This window comes from Pteropus medius, unplaced genomic scaffold, assembly GCF_902729225.1.
Source record: "Pteropus medius unplaced genomic scaffold, Ma_sr-lr_union100, whole genome shotgun sequence".
Classification (NCBI taxonomy): domain Eukaryota; kingdom Metazoa; phylum Chordata; class Mammalia; order Chiroptera; family Pteropodidae; genus Pteropus; species Pteropus medius.
The window spans coordinates 1109853-1132264 of record NW_024349505.1 but is presented as its reverse complement, the minus strand read 5'-3'; the positions used below and the strand labels follow the sequence as shown (position 1 = coordinate 1132264).

The 22412-nt window shown below is 33.0% G+C and overlaps 1 protein-coding gene across 1 annotated transcript in view; it reads right to left on the bottom strand.

Annotated features, from left to right (window-relative positions):
• Window positions 1-22412, bottom strand: part of PGR (progesterone receptor) — a 90050-nt gene that overhangs the window by 41340 nt on the left and 26298 nt on the right. Inside the window, exon 3 of the mRNA XM_039881974.1 lies at window positions 12827-12943. Within this exon, the coding sequence (XP_039737908.1) occupies window positions 12827-12943 (117 nt within the window). The remainder of the gene's footprint in view (window positions 1-12826; window positions 12944-22412) is intronic.

Sequence of the window (22412 nt, the reverse complement as noted above, 5' to 3'; positions counted from 1 at the left end):
GTTCCACATACCTCATTCTTGTGGCCAATCCTTCAGTCTTCCTGGCTGGCTTTTTTTCCATCATTTGTTTCTAAATCTCGGAGAGCTCAAAGATCAGTCCATGAATTTCTCTTAGATATCTACACTTTCTAAGTGTTTGCATCTAGTCCTATATCTTTAATATAATCTATATGTGGATAGTTAACAAAGTTACAACTCCTGCCTCAACTTTTTCTGGAAACTCTAGACTCAACTATACAACTGTTACTCAATTTATACACTTGTATGCCTAATAAACACCTAAAACTTACTGTGCTTAGAACAGAACTTTGATGTTCTGGCCCTCAAACTACAGATTTCAGTTTTACAACTCAATTTATATACGTCCTCTGCCCCCAAACACTAGATCATCCTTGATACCTCACTTATTTTCTCACCTCATATCCAATTCATCAGCAAATCCTGATAGATTAGCTTGAACACATAACCAAATCCGATCTCTTTTCTACATTGCCACTGCTTCCACCATAATTTCATCACAGTTGGACTATTGCACATGTGCTGTCTGGTTTCCCAGTTTTCATTCTTGTAACTTATGGTCTATTCTCTACCCAGCAGAGTGAGCCTTTAAAAACTTAAATCAGATTACATTACTCCTTGTTCAGTATCCTCAGTGACTTCTCATTCTACTTACAATGAAATGCAAATTCTTTATCAAGCCTTACAAGATCCAACATAATATTGCATAGACAGAGATTACATAGAATATAGTTTATCTTACATTTCCCCCCCCTTGTTCCATCTATATTGGAACTCATACTGTTCTTGGAACTGTTACTGTTATTGAGTGGATTCCATCTATATTGGAACTCATACTGTTCTTGGAACTCATACTGTTATTGAGTGGATTCTTTACAATGTTTATCCTACCTAAAATAGGCTTTCTCTAGATATTTGCATGGGTTTCTCTCTCATGATTTATAGTTATGCCCAAATATCACTTTTCAGATAGGCCATTCTTCCCCTTTTTATATTTCGATGTTTGCAACATATATGTCTACAATATACAAAGTATTCCTACAAATCAGAAAGGCATAGATATTTCACAGAGGAAGAAAAATATAAATGGGCAATAAAAATACAAAAATATGATCTCATTAGTAACCAGAGAAATGTAAATTAAGACACAATGAAATACTTCCTACCCAGAATGGCAAGGACACATAATATAGCAACTTTTATACAGAGCAGCTATAGGGCGTAAACTGGTACAACTACTTTGAAAACAATTTAGCATTATCTAGTAAAGCCAAGATAAACATGTTACGATCATCAATTCTACATCCAGGTGTATATCATACCTGCAGAAACTCTCGCATGTGAGCACCAGGAGACATATATAAGAATGTTCACAGCTGATACACACTGTAATATCCCTCAAAGTGGAAACATGTCTATCAATGTAAGAATGAAAAAATGGATTTCATAGGATGGAATAACATTGTGCAGCAAAAATGAATAAATCAAAATAATACACATTGAAATGAAAGAAATTAAATATACTGTTTGGAGAATAAGATCAAATTGCAAAAATATACATAACTTATAATACTATTTCTACAAAGTGAAAAAAACCTTTGAAGCAAAAGAACAAGATCAGATCAGGAAGAAATAGATAATCTGAAGGGATGATAACTACTAACAAAATCGAATCAATAATAAAAAAAAATCCCAATAAACAAAAGTCCTAGAACAGATGGCTTCACAGGTGAAGTTTACCAAACATTCAAAGAAGTGTTAATACCTATCATTCTCAAACTATTTCAAAAATTTGAAGAGGAAGGAAAGCTCCCAAACTCATTTTACAAAGCCAGCATTACCTTGATACCAAAACCAGACACTACAAAAAAAAAAAAAAAAAAAGAATATAAGCTAATATTTCTGATAAACATAGATGTAAAAATCCTCAATGAAATATTAGCAAACCGAATTCAGCAATACATCAAAAAGAACATACACCACAATCAAGTGGGATTTATTCTGGGATGCAAGCTTGGTTCAATTTCCACAAATCAATTAACAAAATGGAGGATAAAAATCATATGATCATATTAATAGATGGAGAAAAAGCATTTGACAAAATCCAACATCCTTTCCTAATAAAAACTCTCAACAAAGTGAGGATAAAGAAACATACTTTAACATAATAAAGGCCATATCTGATAAATCTACAGCTAATATCATACTCAATGGTGAAAAGCTGAAAGCTTTTTTATTAACAGCAGAAACAAGACAAAAGATGTCCATGTTCATCACTTTTATTTAACATAGTACTGAAAGTCCTAGCCACAGCAATCACACAAGAAATAAAAGAGATAGAAATTGGAAAGAAAGAACTAAAATTATCATTATTTGCACATAAAAATATATATAGAGAACCCTAAAGAGCCCACCAAAAAACTATTAGAACTGATACCTGAGTTCAGTAAAAAGCAGGATACAAAATTAATATTCAGAAATCATTTGTATTTGTATACACCAAATGAATGATCAGAAAGAAAAATTAAGAAATGGTTTTATTTATGGTTGCATCAAAAATAAAATACTTAGAAATAAATTTAACCAAGGAGGTAAAAGATCTGTACTCGGAAACCTGTAAGACACAGAAGAAAGAAATTGAAGATGAAAATAAATAGAAGCATATACCATGCTCACAGATAGGAATAATTAACGTCGTTATAATGTTCATACTACCCAAAGCAATCTACAGATTCAATGCAATCCCTATCAAAATACCAATGGCATTTTTCATAGAACTAGAAGAAATAATTATACAATTTATTTGGAACCACAAAACACCTTGAATACCCAAAACAATAATGAAAAAAGAAGAATAAAATTGGAGGTATCACACTACCTGATAAACTAAACTATAGGCTATGATAATCAAAACAGCATGGTAATCACACACAGAGATCAACAGAACAGAATAGAGGGCCCAGAAATAAACTAACACCTTATAGTCAATTAATCTAAGATAAAGGAGGCAAGAATATACAATGGGGTAAAGTCTTTTCAATAAATGGTGTGGAGAAAATTGAACAGATACATGCAAAAAAAAAAAAAAAAAAAATGAAACTAGACCACTTTCTCACACCATATAAAAAAATCTCCTCAAAATGGATCGAAGACTTAAATATAAGACCCAAAACTATCAAACTGCAGGAAGAAAACATAGGCAGTAAACTCTTTGACATCATTCTTAGCAATATCTTTTTGAATATATCTCCTTGGCAAGGGAAACAAAAAATAAACAAATGAGACTACATCAAACTAAAAAGTTTTTGCACATTGAAGGAAACCATTAATAAAATGAAAAGACTACTGAATGAAAGAAGATATTTGCCAATGATACATCTGATAAGGGGGGAGTTAATATCCAAAAATATATGAGGAATTCATACAATTAAACACCGAAAAAATAATCTGATTTAAAAAATGGGCAGACAACCTGAATAGACATTTCTCCAAAGAGGACATACAGATGGCCAACAGACATATGAAAAGATGCTCAACATTACTAATCATCAGGAAAATGTAAAATAAAACCACAATGAGCTATCACCTCACATCTGTCAAAATAGCTATCATTAATAAATCAACAAACAATAAATGTTGGGGATGTAGAAAAAAGGGAACCCTTGTGCACTGTTAGTAGGATTGTAAATTGGTTCAAACATTATGGAAAAGAGTATATAGTTCCTCAAAAAATTAAAAGTGGAACTGCCATATGACCCAGCAATTCCACTTCTGGGTATTTATCTGAAGAAATCCAAAACACTAATTCGCAAAAATATATACACCACTATGTTCATTGCAGCATTCTTTATAATAGCCAAGATATTGAAGAAATGTAAATGTCCATCATTACATAAATAGAAAAAGATGTGGTACATGTAATTGATGGAATATTACTCAGTCATATAAAAGAATGAAATTTTGGCATTCGCAACAATATGGATGAACCTAGAGGTATTATTCTAAGCAAAATAAGTCAGACAGAGAAAGACAAATGCCATATGATTTCACTTATTTATGGGATCTAAAAAATAAAATAGAAACAAACTCATTGATACAGAGAACAAAATAATGATTGCTAGAAAGGAGGGGGGTTGAAGAGAAGGGTGAAAAAGATGAAGAGATTAAGAATTACTAATTAGCAGTTATAAAAATAGGGATGTAAATTACAGCATTAGGAATATAGTCAATAATATTGAAATAACTATGTATTGTATCAGAAGTACTAGATTTATCAGTATCACTTCGTAAGTTATATAATATCTAATCGTGTTATATTGTATGTCAACTGTAATTGAAAAATTTATTTTTAAAAAGCTAAAGACTATATTCTTGAAGAATATAGATATTTAGAAACCTTGTAGAATAATAGAGAATGATAAAACCAAAATTCAAGCTAAAGTTTCCTTAATAAAATGACCAAGAGAATGTGATCAGGGAGGACATATACAATCGGTTTTAAGAGTACCGGTTATATCTGTCTTTCCCTAAGCCAGATGAGTACATGTGTGTATGTTTACAATACCATTTTATATAGGCCATATATATTATATGTATATGATGTTTTGTATGAATGAAATATTTTACAATAAAAGTATGGCTTATTCAAACAGAATGGAAAGAATGAGAATGCAAGAAAGACTATTGTACACTTATTCTTGAAGTGTATGTATATAACTGAATCTGAATAGATGTTGATACTACAAGTAGAATTTTATAGGATGAGTATAAGAAAGGTTCTTGAGATACATTTTAGAAATGACAACTTAAATATAGCCTAGTAATAACAATTCTGAACCAGATGCAAGAAGTAAATATGAAAAGTGATCCTTCACTGATGAAATGCCTGTGTCTAAAAGAATAAAATGAAAATTTTCTCTGGAGAGAAACTCCCTCAAGGCCACTCAGGTTTCAAAAAAATTAAACTGCCAAACATAAGTTTATAATCCAAAATTTCAAAGTATACAATGAGTGAGAAGTAGCAGAAACAATAAACAGTGTGCTGGATTTGTTTCATACTGACTTGTGAAAACTTATTAAGTATTTGGAAATGTTAAAAGCCAGTTGTTAAACCACTGGTAGCCTGAAATTTGTATAAAGGAGTATTTAACATCACATTCATCAGAATATTGATAAACAAAGCTTTTTTTTTTTTTAATCGTTACCATCACATCGCAATGGCATAACTAGATCCTTTGGAATTATTGATTACAAATATTTGCAATGAGCATGTTTAAAGTATTTTTATATTATAAAAGATACATGATAATGAAAAAACAAGGAGGGGAAAAGCTAGTAAAAAGAAACAGACAAATTTATAAAAGAATCAAGTAGAATGTCTTTAAAAAATTATCATTACCAAAATGAAAGAATGGCAAAGTGGAAAACAGAACTAAGTTACACAGAATGTAGCACAGATAGCTAAAGATATGGGTAATATTAAATGAAGATATATGGAAGATAAATGGGCTAGCCTAAAATGTGTATCCTAAGCGTTCTGGATGAGAAAGAGGCAATGAGGAGGGAAGCAATATTTAAAGAATATTGGGATGGTTTTGATCCTTCTGGTATTTATGAAAGAAACCTAATCTCAGATTTAGGAATCATGATTTCCAAGTAGAATAAAACTAAATTTATAACTGGTTACATTTAGTGAAATTGGAGAACCAAGTATAAAAACATTTTATACAAATAGAGAAAATATTACGTAAAAAAAAATCCTTGGATCTATAGGAGCATTCTCAAAAATCAATCAATCAATCAATCAATCAATCAATCACATGAGCCAGAAGGTAGTAGGCTAACATCTTTAAGGTGTGAAGGAAAAAAAGTCAACCTAAAACTTTATAATCAGCAAAATCATCATTCAAAAATGAGGTTGAAATGAAGGTATTTTCGGTGGGAAAAAAATGACTATCATTAACAAATTGCCACAGAAGGAATTTATTAAGAATTATTTCAAAATAAGGAAATGGAATGAAGGGTTGCATTGGAAAAATAATTAAGCAAACATGTAGGTAAATCTATTAGGTTAAACATAATAATGATTACTAATTCTGGGTTGTGTTCTGAAATGAGTGCTGTTTATTTTGCCGTGGCTTCCCTTTTCTGCTATTTGTTTTTATTTCAGGAAAAAAAAAAAAACTACTTCGTATTGAATGGATGACGATAGGTATTCATGTGATAATGCTGGACTTGTTGCATAGAAGCAAAGGAAGAGTATTATGTTGGATATTAAAATGTAAGTTTTATGTCAGCCAGAGGCTTTCTGGGAATTGGATGAAGAAATAGAGGGTGAAGATCAGCAGGTAGTTAAGGAATGGCACAAGTCCTTTGACATTATGAGGGTCATTATAAGCATCACTATAGTTTGAGTGGATTTACAGGTAATTAACCTAATAGTAGCTGTAAGAAATTATGTCTAGATACATGTTATTACTTTGGATTAGTGAGAGGATGATGCTGCTGGAGTCAGTTCATTGGGACCATGCTCTAACAACTCCTACAGCACTGTTTTAGCTTGTTTTTCCTTTTTCAGGATCGACTTCTACTTTCCAGATCAAAAAGGTGTGCCTGTATCTATACCTCAAAAAAAAGAAATGCAGATGCGGATTTGAATGATTTGGATAGGAAAGGAGATGCTCATAAGAGGAAGACTGTGAAAGGTTTGAAGAGGTAGGTGGCAGGCATCACACAGCAATTCCTGCATTAAAGAGAAGGCAGATAATTTCAGTTTTTATAGTAATTAAAGGCATAGACTAAACTTCTCTACTCCAAAAAAAAAAAAAATACTGTTCAGTGTCCCAAATTCAGGAACTTTAGAACTATTCAGAAAAGAAATTGAGGCTTTGTTGGCTTCAAGTGTAGGAGGAGAAATAAAACAACACCCCCCGCACCCAAACTTTAGTGCACAACCCATACTCTGTAGCCCAGCAAGTGGGGGTGAATCTAGATGTAGGAAGAAGTAGGAGAGAAACTGGCTTTCTAACATAACCTTTTTCAAATTTGAGGATAAGTCTCTTTACCAAAATAAAATAAAATAACAACCCTATAAAAATAGTCTCCAGCTTTAAAACAAAAGTCAGCAAACATAACTATGCATTTAATCATTCTTTTATGTAGAAAGCTACATAGTTTTGAAAGAGCTAATTCGTTGAGTTTATAATAGTTTAGCATTTTTACCACAAATGTAAAATACAGAGCTGTATTCATTTCGGAAATTTTTGTTTGTGAGTCATTACACAAAAATGTTTTCTAAAGGAAAGAAGTTAAAAGCAGAACACCTAAATTAGAAGATATATTACCATCTTCCAGGGTGTAACTATCTTGCCTACTCAGTACTGTACAGCAATGAACAAAATGCAAAAAGTTCACTGTGACCTGATGAAGGTAAGGGAAGTGATACAAACGAGAATTATATGCAACTAAGAAACCAAGTAACTCAAACATAATTCTTATAATCAGAGCAGAGCTGTTGAAGCCGATAAAAACAACTTGCTAAATCTGTCATGACATGTCAAAAACATTGAGATTTCTGACCTCTAATATTCTACAATAGATTTTATTAAATATTTTAAAAGTTTTCAATGTTCTCTCTTGTTCTATCTTTTGTTATTCCAATGGTCTCTACATCAGAAATGAAAAAATCTCAAGGAATGAGAAGCAAGAAGGTGGGGGCAATAGGCTCCATTTTCAGTAGTGGGTAAGCAATTATTACTACTGTGAAACTCTTATAATTATGGAAGAGCCCAACCATGAGCAACCCTGGTTATTATTCCAAAGAAGGTTCTCATTCTCTATAGACCATAGTATTCCCTGCCCCCTTACTCCAGAAATGTAATACAGGACTAGCAATTAGAATCTAATGCTATGAACTGACTATCATCTTCCTAGTTTACAGGAACTGGACTCTCCAGACTTCTGCCACTGACTCTCTTAGGGGGAACAATATCAGGACCATGATATACGTTAGTGTGTTGTCATCTTCTTTCCAATAAACTTCTGTGCAATTCCACTTATGAAAGAAATGCATCACTATCATATTTCTCAGTTTGTGATGCTAGCCACAAGATAACACTAGAATTGAATCAATTTTCTTTCACATATGCCTGAAATACAGTAAGAGGTTTTTAATTCTGGAATTATCTCTCAGAAAAGAAGATACTGCATTATATATCAGTCCTTATGAGCCATCTGCCATCTGATATGATGAAACTCTAAATTATTTTTAAATTATAACGTCTTCTTTGGGGAAGAAAAATTAACCTGAAGTAACTTCAACCAGTTGTAGTTTGGAAGGTCTGTAGAAATTATCTGATGGAAAATTTAAATAGAGGCAAAGAAATTTGATATATATTTACTTCCCAAGGGTAAGAACTCATGGTTTTAAGAGTTAGATACCATGGTGAATAAACCTTTTATGGATTACTTTAAAAGAACAGAGTCAAGAAAAGCCAATACTTTTGAAGAAGTGTAACTTAGTGAGATTTATTCTACCAGAGAATAGTTGTATAAAATAGTTTGATAGTAGTGACTATGTATCATTTACTTGTAAATAGACCTATGTTAGGGATGGAGACTGAGAACATTTTTGCTTATATAAAATTGCACTATCAAGAATTTTTAAGACTGTCGTGCCAATAATGTGTTGTGGCAACTGGTTATCCATATGGAAGATAAAAGTTACATTCCTGCCATTCTACATTAAAAAAACAAACAAACAAACAAAGAACCCTACTTGCAGGTAAGTTAAAGACATGAAAGTGAAAAACTTTAAAGACTTTAGATGACTCACTAGATTATCTGTATGATTTCAGGCTAGGAAAGGATATAAAAGGAGACTATTGCTACATATGATTATATAAAAATGAAAAAAACCATCATAAACAAGGTAAAAAGACCTAGACTACATGCAACTAACAAAGGATCAGTATAGAGTATATAAGTAAGTTCTGAAATGAATCATAAGAAAAAGGATGACCCATTTGAAAATGGCCAGTGGATATGAGCAGCTAATTCATGGAAGAAATATAAATGACCAATAAATATATGAAGCAATCTTTGCTCTCACCCCTTATCAAGGACATACAAATTAAACAAAAAATAGATGCCAATTTTATGCCCATTAAATTAGAAAAATTAAAAAGTCGGAAATACCAAATACAAGTAAGGATGCATGGTAACAAGAAATCTATACATTGGTGGAAGCAAATACTTTGGAGAATGATTTGGTGATTAGGTAACAATTAGTAAGGTTGAAGATAAACAATATCTTAATCAACTGGAAATTCTCTTTCTAGGTATGTAGCCTAGAGCACTTCTCAAACATATGAACAAAAATACAAGAATGTTTATTGCAGCACATTTTATAATTATGAAAAATTAGAAATATCCATTAACAAGAAAAAAAGCACTGTAGCATTTTCATAAAATGTATTACAGAGAAGTTAAAATGAAACCCTAGTTATAAGTATAAATTTCAATAAATCTTAAAAACACAAGATTGAGTGAAAAAACAAGTTGAACATGTACAGTGTGATAACTTTTACTTATTTAACATATTCAAATACTGTATTACTTAAGGATTCATACACATGAGTTGCAAGTATGAAGAAGCTGAACAATAATTCAGCATAGTGATATGTGAGGAAGAAATGAGTCTAATGAGTTTAAGAAAGAACATAACAAAAGGTTCAAAATATCTCTAATATCTTATTCTCTATAAAATATGACAAAAATAAAATATAAAAAATGATCTGATATTATTTGATCTGAATGAGGAGACATAAGTGTTTATTAATGTTTTTGGTAGGCTTGATATATTTCCTAAATAAATAATACAAGTTATATTATGGAGAATCATGAAAAAAGGAAACCTCTTTTTAGTAGGACAAATACTAAAATTTTTATATTATGTAAATGGGTCTATTTGGCTTAGGATAGATTTCCAATTACAATACTATGCATAAATTTAAGAAGGGCTATCTATCAAACATTTTAGATAAAATGAACTCTAAAGAACAATTAGCTAACTTAAAAAAGTGGCTCTACTGAAGCAAAGATCTTGCTGTCAACAGCTTGTAAAAATAGTTGGAATAAAATTGTTCAGAAAATCTGAGAGCGGAAATGTATTTCTAAATCAATAGATCTTTGTATGCGACAAATGTTTGTGTTTAACTAAATTAATACATTAAATACTAATATATATATAAGTAAACATTTGACTATTTCATCTATATATCCAGAAGTTTATGTATTCATTTTGGCCAGAACACATTTGTATCTTTTAATTAAAAAACAGGGGACTTGCCCTATGCCCAGTTAGCCTGAGATAGTCTTGGTTTATATCTGTTATCTCAGTGTTAATTATTGATAGTGCTCCATTTCATTCTCAGCAGTGTCCTGGTTGGGATGATAACTTTTATGGTCAGCAACCAACTTTCACAGGCTGAAGTAAATTATGCGAGGGGATAAAAATCTGTAAGATTTCAGGAGAACTGGGGCACAGGATGACAATAGAGAACCTTGACAAAGTGATGGGAACGCAATAAAATTAAGAATGCTAAGCTTGGTTAATGATAACTATCTGCTCCTATTTCTGCCTATTTCAAATTCTAATATCTTAGGTTGGTGCTATTTAGCTCAAAATTAAACTCTGCCCTATAGTGGAACCAATTTGACCCTTAAACAGAAGAAACGTAAGAAACACAAGTCAATTATGATAGCTTTGCACCAATGTGATCTTGCTGCCAACCTTGCATTAATGCTACTTTAGTCCATACCCCTGGAATGAAATTCTTCCCTTTTATTTCAGCTCTGAGTCTTTGAAGCTTTTCTTGATACTCTATTGAATGTCTTATTGAATGTCACTCGTTTCTAGCTGAAACCCAAGTCTCTCCTCTGAATGAACCCGTTTCTCAGTAGCTGAGTGTCTCAACATTTTTACTTTGGTCATTTTTAATCATTTTTCCATTATAATAGTAAAATGATTAAAATAAATGCAATCATAAAATGGAAGACTCCCTCAAAGATTAGCACCCTTCCTCAAAACAAAAAACACTATATTAGACCTCATTCCCTTTTTGTCCTCCAAACACTCTTTTTTCTTTTTTTTGTCCTGGAAATGACTATAGATGAACTTTATGTTTAAGAATGCACAAAGACCTATACTTCAGACGACTTCAAAATAAGAGGCACAGATATGTACTGAGCACTTAAACAAGTACTTTGGTGCTGAAAACACTAAAATTAAATACCTGCTTGAGAACAACTCAATCTTGGATAAGGAGAAAAACCTTTAATGGGATAATTATAGAACAATGAGGTAAGTACTACAATGAAGGTGTTTCAGAAACTTGAAAGAGAGAAAGAGTGAATTCCCAATGCCTTATGTGGGCTAAGGTAGGGATTGGGTGGCTGGGTCTCATCACTTTTACTTTGGTCAATTAGGTCAATCTTTCATTTTAAGAGTAGAAATGCTAAAGTAAGTACAATCAGGACAAAGTTCAATCCAGACTGGTGTTCCCACTAAACTGACTTTCCAGAAAATCATTCAGAAAATAATCAACAACAAACATGTATATCTGTATGTTTTTCAGATACACAGAATTTTCATTGTAAATACCTTTCTCCCTGTCCACTTACAAAGTTTCTATTCATTCTTTGAGAGCCTCCTCGCAGAAGATTTTGCTGACTCCCTCAGAATTCTTTCCTTTTCTCTATTTGCTAGCAATGTATGGTACTTCTCTTAAGTCACTTACTCTTCTGTTTGATAATTATTTTGTTAGAGATTGGACTGTACCATACTCAAGGGCAAAAGCAGAGCTAAGCAGAATGCTTAAGGCTGTAGGCACTCAAAAAACATTGTTCTAATACACTATCCCAAAAGATAACACAACCATTCATGGTATGTTAGCTGTTTTTAGGTGGTATATTGAATACATATTCAAATAGTCATGAATCCTTGAAATGTGTTTCAAAAAAGTTGTAACTATAACACATCAAACTCAGGATTTCAGAGATATTATTGCTTAGGAAATGGCTAAGTGAAATAAAAATATTAATCAGAATAAAGTGTTCGAGTGACCCCCCTCCCTGATATTTCCTATTAACACACCTCGCTTGATATTTTTCACAGCACTTATTACCCTTTGACATATATATTTATTGCTCCTCTGTCCAGAACGTAAGCTCCACAAGGGCCATGATTTGTCCATTTTGCTTGCTGCTATATTCTCAGAACTTAAACTAGTACTTGGTAAGTGTAAGGGCTCAATATACAGCTATTTAAAGAGAATGAGGGAGGAAAGTAGGAAGGGAGGGATCGATGAGAGTAAGAGGGATGAATACTAATGTACTTGGCCAGTTCACAGAATCGGTTTTTGATTTGGAAGAGACTTCAATATTCTCATTTTATAGATAAGGAGACTGATGCCCAGAAGGGGTTGGTGGCTTACTCAAGGCCACATAGGCAGTGTGTGCGGAGCCAAGACTCCAACCCAGTCACATAGTGAGAGGTCGGTGAACTTCCCATAACATATACGTGTAGGCAATATAGACAAATGGAGGTTTACTACTTCTTATAACAGACCTTAACATGCTGGGGATCTATAAAATTAGTGGAATGGTATCAGTTGCTTCATTCAGACACCAATAATCAACACAGAAGAAAAAAAAAGCAAGAACAAAGATGAATGAGAAAACTAGGTTTTTCTGACTCAGTTTTATAGGGTAAATATTAGTATATTATTGATAAAAACAACAGCATTACCTCCAAGGACCATGCCAGCCTGACAGCACTTTCTAAGGCGACATGCTGGGCAGTTTTTTCTGCGAATTTTATCAACGATGCAGTCGTTTCTTCCAGCACATAAATAATTATGCTGCCCTAAAAAAAAAAAAAAAAAAAAAAAAAAAAAAAAAAAAGGATAGGTACACATCAGTAAATGCATGACTATCTCAGCCATCCTCTTGTCTGGCATAACCGAAGGTTGGTAAAGCTCCAAACCTGCTCAGTACTTTACCTGTGCCTTCAGGAGCCTAACTGAGGTGAACACAGCTTAGAAAGCAATTCCAGGGCTCCTTTAAAAACCTTCTGTGCAAAATTTCTGTGTATATTCTTAATGGTGTCACATGTCCTTAGACCTTTCTGACATTTCAAGATTAGCCACATGGTACTGATAAGCATTAGCTGTATAAAATAATCAAGCTCTATAAAATCTTTTCTTTCTAACATCTAAACCTTCAAGAAAACAGATATAAACTAAGGAATTAAAGCAGTCTCTGGAATAGATCTTGCATAAAACCTGTATGTTTAATTCTATTGGAAAATCCTGGAGCTAGGTCACTCTTAAAGGGTCTGATGATTGTGAATAGCATATAAAAATGTCCCTGATTGTACTGACTTTATTGCTTAGTTTATTTTGGCTAAAAACTAGAAAACATGATGAATAGAAATAATGATAAAGGGCGAACTATTTAAAACAATGAGAAGTACTCAAGGAAGATAGAAGAAATGGATAAAACATGTGACCCTGGAGTAATTTTGTATAGGGGAAGCTACTTTTACCCTTCAAAAGGTGTGGAATATGAATATTCAACAATGACGATTCTCTAAACCACAAATATATTCTATTTAATTAGGTATTAAACAATATAATTCATTTAGATTGAACGAAAATGAAAAAAAATCAGCTTAAACATGTAAATATTAATTAACTGGAAAATTTACTTCATTGGCACTCCTTATTTTCCAATACATTCCCATAAAACAGATTGCGACTCCTTTAACATAATCAACTTATACTTCTTAAGCATGAAAAATATTTTAAAAGATTATGGAATTACCCTATAGCATATTATTTTAGGTGACGTTAAGATCAGATTCACTCTTCTGGCTGAAATTTGTAGTAAAGGGACACAGAGATACCTTAAATGCATGCCTAATTATGCAGGAGAAAGGATATTCTCAAATGGCAAAATGCAAAAAGGCATGTCTATGGAACAGCTAAAACAAAATGGTTCTTGACCTGGGCATTTTTGGAAAAACACAGATGGTCTTTTCTTAAAAGGGTATTCCGCCACAAACTTACATTCAAACTTACATATTACTCACATACTAGTGTTCATTCTATTATTTAGGAGTCCTGGGCTGTTGGGAAAATTTCCCAAGGTGCTGAGAAACTGAATAAAGAAGTTGAGAACTCCAGAATTACCCAGAGTTTATTAAGGAAACTTACAGACAGAAGCAGCATCTCCCCAGGCCGCAAGATGGTGATACTCTGCACCCAAAAGCAGATGGAGCTTGTTATATAGAGACAAGTGGTAACATAGGTGGCTTGTAGCAGGTGGCATGTGCTTATTAAGAGCTGACTAATCCAAAGCAGTAAACAACTTAATGGTCCACTTATCAATACAAGAATATTTTTTCCAGGTGATACAGGCTCACCCCACCCAAGGAGAACTTGCAGTCAGCTTTCTTTGTAAGATGGCGTGGGTCACATTAAGTACCCGGAATCATTCACCAAACATAAGCAGTGGGTTTTCCTCCTAAAAAAGGTAGTTATGAAGCTTCACTAAGTCAGCAGAGTGTACTGCATGCTACTTTCTGATTTGACTCTGGTTTATTTTTACAAGTTATATTTGTAGGTTACAGGAATTACCATGAGAGTAAAGTGTGTGTAAGTTCTGTCTGTCATCCATCCATCCATCTATCTATCTATCTATCTATCTATCTATCTATCTATCTATCTATTATCTATCTGTCTACCTATCTATCTACATTTATCTAGTTCCTACACTGATTTCCCAGAACAGAAAATAGGGAGCAAGATTTTCCATCTTATATAGAGAACAAACAATGCTCATAGATGTAACTGAAAGGATGCTGTCCTAGTCTCTACAAAGTTACAAATATCCAGAAAAAAAAAAAGCCTGAAATACTAACAGCTGGAATGCTGCTGCTTTGTCTCATTTCTATTTCTTAAATGATTTATAACAGCACCTCCTTCTTCAGTGTCTCAGAGAAAGAGTTCCCCTATACCAGGGCTCACACGTTCCTGAAACTATTCCTTCCTGCCTACTTTCAAATCTTCCCCTTCGATTTCCCCCTTTCCTAAAATCTTTAGTCTCTCCCTCTCTAGTAATGTCTTCCTTTCTCAAAATCTCTCACTCCCAAACTTTTTTTTTCCAGCATCAAGGAATAAAAAAAGAAATTCTGTCTAAATTCTCCAACTCCACCTCTCACTTTGTTATCTGTTTTTGAAGAAATCATCCTCATTTGCACTCATTACTCAATTTCCTTTGCTACTCAGCATACTATAATTTGGTTTATAAAGTGTTCACTGGTCTTATAAAGTGTGTTAACATCATCAAAGATTTCCTCATTCCTAAATACTGTAGATTCTTTCTTGACCTTCTGTATAACTTGCCGCTGGTGGTTTCTCTCCCCGCCTGCCCCAATGCTTTGTTTTGGGGGCACGTCTTTTTTGGCTCTTCACCTGTCTTTCCAACAATTCCTTTACATTCTCTTTGCCAACCGCTCCTCCTTGGCCTAGTCCTTACATGCCATATTCTGCTGCATACAATGTGTACACTATGTAGGTAGTCTCATCATCTTCCCACAGCTCCAAAATCTGATCCTGAGCTCTGACCTTCCAATCGGCCCTCTGTAGATCCCTCAAACTCAGTGTATATGAGAAAGAATTTAGGGATTTTCTGGTCAAATTGTTTACTTAGTAAATGGTATTATTAGATAAATTTTATAACAAATTAAGGAAATTTAAAACAGAAAATCATCTAATTATCATGCAACTATTTTCATTTTTGTGTTTCCTTCCAGTCTGTCTATACAGATTTAGAGAGTACATAATATCTGTTAATATTTGTTAAGTGAATAGTTTTATAAAACCTGCATTTTTTCAAGTATTTATTATTTATTGAATATGTCCCAACACTTTTCAAATAATCCTTTTGCCCCACTTAACTGAAATGCCATCTTAAGTGTTGACTCTGTAGTATTGAATTGTAGTTACTGAAGTTAGACTGCTTGTACAAAGCTCAGATCTGCATCTTACTATCTACAAGATAATAATAACAGCAACAGACAATTATTAATCACTTATTATGCACTAGGCACTGTTATAAACTATCTGCATATATTAACTCATTTAATCATCACAGCAACTTTGAGAGGTATTATTAGTCCCATTTTATAGAGTTAATTGAAGCACTGAGAAGTTAAGTAACATGCTTAAGGTTACATAGGTAGACATTTTAGCTTAACTAAACTGAGAGGTAGTATAGGAAGTTAAGAGTATGGAGCAATATTGCTTAAGTTCAAATTTCAACCTATTTATTAGCTGGGCCACTTTTTCTTCTTTTTGGCAAGTAAGTGAAGATAATATTAGTATCTAGGTTTGCATCGATGGATTAAATGAGCTCATGTAAGAGCTTAGAATGGTCTGGCATATAACAAGTTCTTTAAAAATGTCTACTATATTTATGATTATCACATTCCTAAATCCTAAATACAGTTATATATGTTCTAGATGTGACTCAAGAATTCTACACTTAGGTTATTCAGTTTTAAAGGCAACTGAAAGACATTTTCAAATATGCAGAAAACCAGGAAATAAGGTCTTGATATACTCTACCTAAAGAGTTTCCTAAAGATGTAACCTAGCCAACAATAAGTGAGTAAAATAGAGAATATATGAAAGAGGAAGTCTGTTATGAAAGAATTAAAAATGAGTCCTAGATAAATTTCAACATATACAGATGTTTCTTGACTTACAATGGGGTTATGTCTCGATAAACCCATTGTAAGTCTGAAATATCATTAAGTAGAAAAAGCATTTAATACATCTAACCTACCAAATATCATAGCTTATCTTAGCCTACCTTAAATGTACAAAAAAACACATTAGCTTACAATTGGGCAAAATCATTTAACACAAAGACTATTTTATAATAAAGTGTTGAATATTTCATGTAATTTATTACATGTATTGCTTTCACACTACCGTAAAGTGGGAAAATGGTAACTGGGGTTTAAAATTTGCGAGGGGTTGGGTTTTGTGACCACAGGACCAAGGGGAATGAAGGGTGAGAATTGAATTCTGCATAAAAATGGATAATTTCAAAAGACTCTTATTGATGAAAATAGTTCTAGAAAACACTACTGAGATAAACCAATGAAGCCAGAAATCTGTCTAAAACTTTGAGTGGGAAGAGTCATCCATGACTTAAAACAAACAAAAATCTTGGCCTTTATGGGAGGTAAATTTTTACTACTGCATGGTGTATGAACCTGCACCAAGAAACAAATACTAGTCTAGGACCAGCGAAATTCCCAAGGTCCTGGGAGGCTCAAATGCAAACTTATCCGTAAGGACAGGTATGCACATGTGCAAAAAGAAAAAAAAAAATTTGTACAAGAATATTTACAGAAGCAGTGCTCATAATAGCTCTAAACTGAAAACAACCCCCCAAATTATCTATATATAGTATAATGTATAAAGAAACTCTGTTTTAGTTATTCAATGCATTATTATAAAACAATGAGAATAAATGTCTCACCCATGCAAAAAAGTTGATGAATTCCTGTGTAAAATAAGTAGACATAGAAAAATATGGTATGATTCTATTAATAAAATAGTCAAAATCATCTATGATGTTAGAAGTTGGAATGGAAGTTATTTTGGGGAGTGATGAGAAGGGGTGCAAGGGAGCTTCTAGGAAGCTAACAATTTTTTAATTTTTTGACCTGAGTGATGGCAGCAACATTTATTTAGTCATAATTCATTAAGCTCTATGTCTTTGAGTACATTTCTAAAAATATTTATGTTAATAAAATGTTTTTATCTTTCTTGTTTAAAATGGTTCTACCTAAGAGGACAGCTTAGAGGGCATTTTGATCCAACAAAGGGAGTCTGTGTGGGGTTGACCACTGGAAGTCCAGAGGCTGAGGGCCAACGTTGGAAGTGTTCAGAGATAAAAAAAAAAAAAAGGCATCACCTGCATTACAGGATTATAGTTGAAGCTTCCCAGTGAAATATACCCAAGCATCCCACCAAAGTATTTTACTAGAGAAAGTGTCAGCTATAATCATTTGTCACAGAGAACTCCAGTGACAGTCATATATGTATCTGTCCTGTATAACTGTGCCCATCTTCCTACAACCTTCAACCCATCTTCCTATGCCTTCATCCTTATCAACTGATAGTGGGTCTTAAGAGTGTGAGCAGGGTAAACAGAGAGGAAGGTGATCTTGTTCTTTCTTTCCTGAAGGCTTTAGACCCCAAACGACACTGAGCTGGAGCAAAGAAGAAACCCTATATTAGGTGAGAGTTTGAAATTTTGACAATAATGCTGGCCTGTGCATTTTGATTACTGAAATGAGATTGTTCTTCTGATTAAAAACTATGGGATTGGCCTAAGATTTCATGCAGAAGATGAAAGAACTAGCCTATAGAGTAGGTTTTGTTAGATGTAATGCTGATATTAGTATTTTGGAAAAAAAATTACACACACACACACACACACACACGGATAAAACACTTAGAGAATTATTTTAATGTTGCTAGAAATATAAATGTAAATCAGTGGTTCTCAATTAGAGACATTTTTGCTCCCTTCCACCATCCCCACTCTGGTACATTTCATAATACCTAGGGACAATTTCGGTTTACATAACTGAGGAGTAGGTGCTACTGAAGAGACAGAGAATGCTGCTAAACATTTTACAATAGGTAGGACAGTCCCCACAACAAAGAATTAACTGACTCAAAATGTCAGTAATGCTAAGGCTGAGAAATGTTGGTGCAAACTCATCATCAGCACCATTTTTTAAAAAGGTGTATTTTCTAAGTCTGTCCACTGACAATGCCCAGAAACAAAGACTACTGCAGCAGCAATAAATGCTAGGATCGAGATTGTCGTGACTAATATTTTCATCTAAAAGGAACCAGGGCTCCTTGGAGACATGACTGGGACCGGAAATATTCAAGTTGAGTATGGGATACTCTGTTGTGACAGAGTTTGATATTACCGAGAGCTAATGAAATTGTGTCAAAGACACACTGACCAAAGTTAGGACAATTTGGATGTCAAAAAGAATTTGGTTTAAGTGATTAAAACACATTTACTACATAAAAAGCCATGAGTACATAATAATACGTAAGAAAGGAGAGAAACAAAATGTATTCACTGGAAACTATTGGAGGTTGCTAGGGCATGAACTCATTACTTTAAAGCTGATAAAATTAGAAGGAATAATAGTAGGTTATCATCCTTTTGCAATCCTAATGAAAAGAACACTATTTGTTAAATCTGAAAAAAAAAACAATTAAAATATTCCTCCATTTTCCAACTAGACATCTGTGTGACACATTTTCTTTATATGTTTCAACCAAAACATGTTTCAACACACTGAAAGTAGAAAAAAGTATGAGACACAGCTGCATTCTATTAAGACACACTAAAATGACTTATAAAAAATGTAAAAACAATGTCATTCTTGTCATTAATTTTTTTTTGGTTTGGAAAATTAACATCTAATGATTTTTTTAAGTTTTAAAAATTATGTTTTAACTTCTAATGTGATAAATGTTAGATATAATCCACACAAACGAAAACTCTTTAGGCTCTCAATAATTTTTAAGCATGTAAAGGGACATGAGACCAGAGTGTTTTGGAACCACTAACCTGTGTAATAGTCTTGTCAAATGTTTAATCTGAGTCTAATCATGTAGACAAAAATCAGACAAATCCAGATTGTAGAAATGTCTACAAAACAGTGACCTAGACTTCTCAAAAATGTCAATGTCCTGAAGGACAAAACAATGGTGGGAGATCTTTTTTGGAATAAAGGAGACCAACGACCAAATAACATGCGTAGTTCTTAACTGGGTCCTGCATGAAAAAATAATCTAAACAGGATATTTTGGGAAAACAAATGGGGAAATTTAAATACTGGCTGTATAATAGATAAAAATTATTGCATCAATGTTAAATTTTGGGGTATGATAATAATTGTGCATTTCTATTACAGAATAATCTTGTCCTTAGGAGATACATTTTGAAATCATGAGAGGTAAAATATGATATCTGTAATTTACTTTCATGTAGTTAAGTATAGACATTTGTTTTATTATTTTTTCAAATTTTCTGGATGTTTTCTAGAAGCCAAAGTATTCAGAAGATACAAAATGACGTAAAGATTTGGATCAGTTTTTCTCATTAACCAATCTAGGGCTGGACATGTAAAACTGGAATGAAAAGGGAGGAGAAGACTGAATATTTGACGGATTGTGAAAGAGAGCTAGACAATAATAAACTAGTGGTTTTAAAGTATCTTGATGTATGATTCAAGGGTTCTTGAGTAAAGTGAAGGGAAAAGGTGTAGAGGAAGGAGGACAAGAAAGGAAACAAAATTTTATTGAGCACACTCTGGACCCTGGGCCGGTATACCACTAATTTAACTGTTTTATGTAATCTTTATAACAAAATAGATATTACATAAGTACTTAAATTTTCCAAGGGAAGTGGCAAATAAGGTACATGGAAATACATAAGGATAGAGTAGACATAAAGAATCTTGAGCTAGGAACAAAGAGGGCACAAAATATGTCCCTTAAGAACAGAGAAATGGGCACTGGGCACCAACATGAGCACATGACACCTGAAAGAGGCCACTGGGTAGCAAGGGCAGAGAGAATGGCACCTCCCATCTGTTATAGAAGAATGTTACTAAGCTTCATCTTGAACCAGAGGCCACTCATAGGAATCCAGTTTCACCCAAGTGTCAGTCAAACATGCCCTTTAGTAGAGATTGGGCATATTCCTAAACCCTTAAATGCATGTGAGAATATGTGTTGCCTTCACCCAAGAAAAGCAACTCACCTTGATACAATTCTTGCCAATCCCAGCTTTTAGTGCTTCAAAAAAAATCTAACAGCGCAATTTGTGTTTCTTGGTAGTTAACCAGTTTTATTTCTGTTTAAACTCATATAGGGTGTTTTCTTTCCACTTGTTCAATATATGCAAATGTGAAATGTTTTCATTATATTTGTTTTGAACACAATAAGTCTTCTTGATATACAGAGTAAAATTTTTATTTAACTGTTAAATTTACTTCTGTTATCCAAGTTCTATCAGCTATTAACTGTAAGACTTTGAATAAATCATTTAAAGTCTTGGTGCTTCATTTTCCTCATATATAAAATAATAGTTAAAAAGTTGTTTGGGAATTGAATAAAATAATGTGTTAAAATATGTAGCATATTATAACACAGAATAAATGCTAAATAGGTAATAATTATGACAGTTCAGTAAACAAATATTTACTGAATATCTTCCATGTCCTGACATTGTTCTGGGTGCTGATGGTAAGATTCTAGGAGCTTACTTTCCTCAATCAGTTAATCTTTTGTTTGACTTGTTTTTATATAGTTTATTCTTCAGAAACATTATTTGTGCATTGGCTATCTGCACTTTATTCATAATATCTATTATCCAACTGCACAGAGATAAGACCGTATGCTTTATAAATGAATAGACTTTAACTCAGAGTCTAGTTCTATTACTACACCTTGAGAAAATTATCTAAGTTTCAGTTTACTCATCCATAAAATGGAAATAAAAATAAACACTATATAAGGCTGTTATGTGGGTTAAATTAGTCTAAATTAGATGAAATACTTGACCCAGTGACTGGTACATAGTAAAAACAAGAAATCATAACTTGAAATTTTCATCAATTTGCCTTTTTTTTTCATTATGAGGTAAATCCTTAAATATGAACTGTACATAACTGATTTTATTTTCTGCTCTTTATGGCTTCCAATATAGATTTTTACTCTGCTGTTGCATTTTTAAATCTTTTTATAATATTTTATCATCTCATCCATCTACATTTTCATCTCATCTAGTTCTTTCCAATGACACTCATTCTTGTTTTGCTGACACTGTCTTTTGTTTTAATAACTCAAAGATTATTACTCAAAGTTTTCTTCTGTTTCTTTTAGAAAATCAAATTTAAGTATGCTTTCCCTAAAATCAAAACTATTTATTACTGATAGGAGTGTTAAAATGAACAACTTGACAATATGCTAGTGGGGGAATAGGACTGTTAAATGAGACCAGCAGTAGTCAGTCACCAAAGTTTGGTTGTTCAAGGACATTCACTGAAGCTGGACATTAGAATGAGTTGGATGAGTGGGGAGTGTAGAAAAATGGAATTAGAGAGGAAGGAGCCAATTTTCAAGACTATTGTATGAGGATAATAGTAAGGTTAGAGCTGACTGAGCCAGGGAGAAAAATAATGGAAAGGAAGTATAGAACGTTAACAGGGCTCA